The sequence below is a fragment of the Penaeus monodon genome, chromosome 42, assembly GCF_015228065.2.
Source record: "Penaeus monodon isolate SGIC_2016 chromosome 42, NSTDA_Pmon_1, whole genome shotgun sequence".
NCBI classification, from domain to species: Eukaryota; Metazoa; Arthropoda; class Malacostraca; order Decapoda; family Penaeidae; genus Penaeus; species Penaeus monodon.
Genome location: NC_051427.1, coordinates 28,661,114 through 28,663,613, shown reverse-complemented (window position 1 = coordinate 28,663,613; position 2,500 = coordinate 28,661,114). Strand labels below are relative to the sequence as shown.

At 40.3% G+C, this 2,500-nt stretch overlaps 1 protein-coding gene across 15 annotated transcripts in view; it reads left to right on the top strand.

Moving 5' to 3' along the window:
• LOC119598905 (aryl hydrocarbon receptor nuclear translocator homolog) overlaps window positions 1-2,500 on the top strand; it is a 167,821-nt gene that overhangs the window by 98,725 nt on the left and 66,596 nt on the right. For 11 of the 15 annotated variants that reach the window (XM_037948609.1, XM_037948613.1, XM_037948608.1 and 8 more), the window contains one exon: window positions 1,028-1,048. The exons of the other annotated variants lie outside the window; for them this stretch is intronic. In XM_037948609.1, the coding sequence (XP_037804537.1) occupies window positions 1,028-1,048 (21 nt within the window). The remainder of the gene's footprint in view (window positions 1-1,027; window positions 1,049-2,500) is intronic. 15 annotated transcript variants of the gene reach the window in all.

Here is a 2,500-nt window from a genome sequence, read left to right as displayed (position 1 = left end):
TTTTTATGTATTAACGATATTGTCATCGTCATTCTGACTAACGCCCCCTCTCCCCTCTCCTCTCTCCCCTCTCCCCTCTCCCCTCTCCCCTGTTCCCTCTCCCCTCCCCCCGCCTAAAAACGTGGCACTAACCCTTTGGTTTAGGCTCTCCCTTTCCTTCCTTTCTCCCTTGCCTTTTGCTTCCTTTTCTCCTTCCTTCCCTCCCTCCTTCCCTCACTTCCATCCCTCACTTCCATCCCCCGGCAGCACAGCTATGTCTCTTCAACATCGTTTTAAAAGGAGCAAGGCCTTTTTGTGTTGCAGACGTACCTCTTCTTTCACGATTAATGACTGTGATTGTCATATTCACTACCAAGTTTCACCTTCTTTGTAGCTTCGACATCTTCCTCTGCTCCTTTCCCTGTCTCCCCTTCCCCCCCTTCCCCTCCTTTCTCTACTTCTCAGTCTCTCCTCTTGGCTCTCTTCCCCCCTCACTTGTCTCCCATCCCTTCCTCTCTCCTCTCCTCTCCTCCCCTTTTCTCATCTTTCTCCACCTCTCCCATCCCTTCTTTTCCCTTCCCTTCATTTCTCCTCCTCTCCTTTCCCCTCCCTTTCTTTACCCTCACTTCCATTCCCCTTTTCTTCTCCCTCCTTCCATTCCCCTTCCTTCTGTTCTCCCTCCTTTCTTTCCCCTCCCTTCCTTTCTCCTCTCCTTCTTTCCCCTTCCTTTCCCCTCTCCTTTCCCCTCTCCTCCTTTCCCCCTCCCTTCGTCTCCCTTGCCCTCCCCACCCTTTGTGGCGTCAAAAGCTCTAGCAGTTGTGTTTGTGTAATATATGTTGGAATATATTTATACATATAGAGTTAGATAGATAAATCTGTTACATGATTATGATCTATAATGAATGTCCTTAATGACGTGGATACAGTGGTGGAAAATATATAAAGATCATGCAATAACAGAATCATGCAATTAAAAAAAAAAAAAATGAAAAAAATAAATTGAAAAAAGAAAATTATATTCACTGCACTAATGTTTATTTCTTTATAGTCGAAGGCCGAATAACCACCTGTAAGTACTTTTTCTGTTTTGAAGTACATTACAGAAATCTTCATTTACTATATATATATATTTGTCTCTCCTTTTTTCGGGGGTAACGCTCTTGAGGAGGAAATTTTGAAAGAGAAAAAATAATGTGGAATTTTGGTCAGTCATTTGCACGTTGCTGGGTTATGATTAATATTAATATTTGATAATAATAATAATAATAATAATAATAATAATAATAATAATAATAATAATAATAATAATTTAAAAGAAATTTACTCTTTTTATTTATATTTATTTTTTTCTTGTTGATTTTTTTTAACCTTTTAATAATACTAATGAACTAATTGGATTCTTTCATTAACCCCCCCCCCCCCAATTCCCCGAGAGATTTTTTTATTTTATTTTATTTAACAGTTTCAGAAAAAATATATATGATGGGTTAATTTATATTATTTATTTATTCATTTACTTATCCATGTCTTAAGAAAATAAATAAATAAACCGACTATATATATGATGTCCCAATGCATATGTTAACCGCTGGTTCTCTTGCTTCATTTTGTTGCATTGGTTAGAGGAGGTTGCATGGTTTTTTATCCTTACATTTTCCACTACTGTATGTGTTCAATATGGCTGTTGCAAGGTATAGTGTCTGTTGCAAAAAAAAAAAAGAAAAAAAAAATCCGTGTTTTGCTAGGTAGGATAAATGTTGCCATGATGCTGTTTATGTGTTTTTTTATTGTTTATTTGTATGTGGTTGTGCTCGGAGAAGGTGTGTATATATATGATTTTTGATTGTTTTTTATGGTATGGTCAATGTTACGGTTCATTTTTGGTTTGTATATGGATGTGTTTGTTTTCTGTTTTTTTTTCCTATATGGCGTGTTTTCAGGGCAGCGATGCTATGCAATCACTAGGTTGATTTGTGTTTTTATTTGCGTAATAAGTGTTTCTCTTTTTTCTTTCTTGACTTTTTTATATTCATTGTTTCATTAACCCATACCGGTTGTTGCATCCCTGCAATGTGTATGAATCTCGCAGCATGATGTTATGGCCCAGCGTTGCACATTCTTCCAGGCGGGGAAATATTGCTGTTGCCTTTATATGCTGTGTCTTTTTAAATCTGTTTATGTCTAATGTTTGCACGTGCATTAGTACGTGTGGTTGGGTCTACAGGTTATGGCGCGTGCGGCGGTCGGACGTGGGTGCGTGCGTGCGTGCGTGCTTGCGTACAGGCGCGTGTGCGTATGTTTTTTTTTTTTTTTCCCTCTTATGGCTGCTTAACCGCGTGCATGTCAGGTGTTCATGACAGAACTGGAGTTACGAGTCATGCAGTCCGGACCGGCATAACGTGAGCTCGGATGTAGCTGTCGGACGAGGCATGCGCGGGTGATAGATGGGTGATGGGGGGGAGGGGGTCCGAGGGGAAGGGGAAGGGGGTCGGTGTGGGGGGAGGGGTGGGGCTAGGGGGTA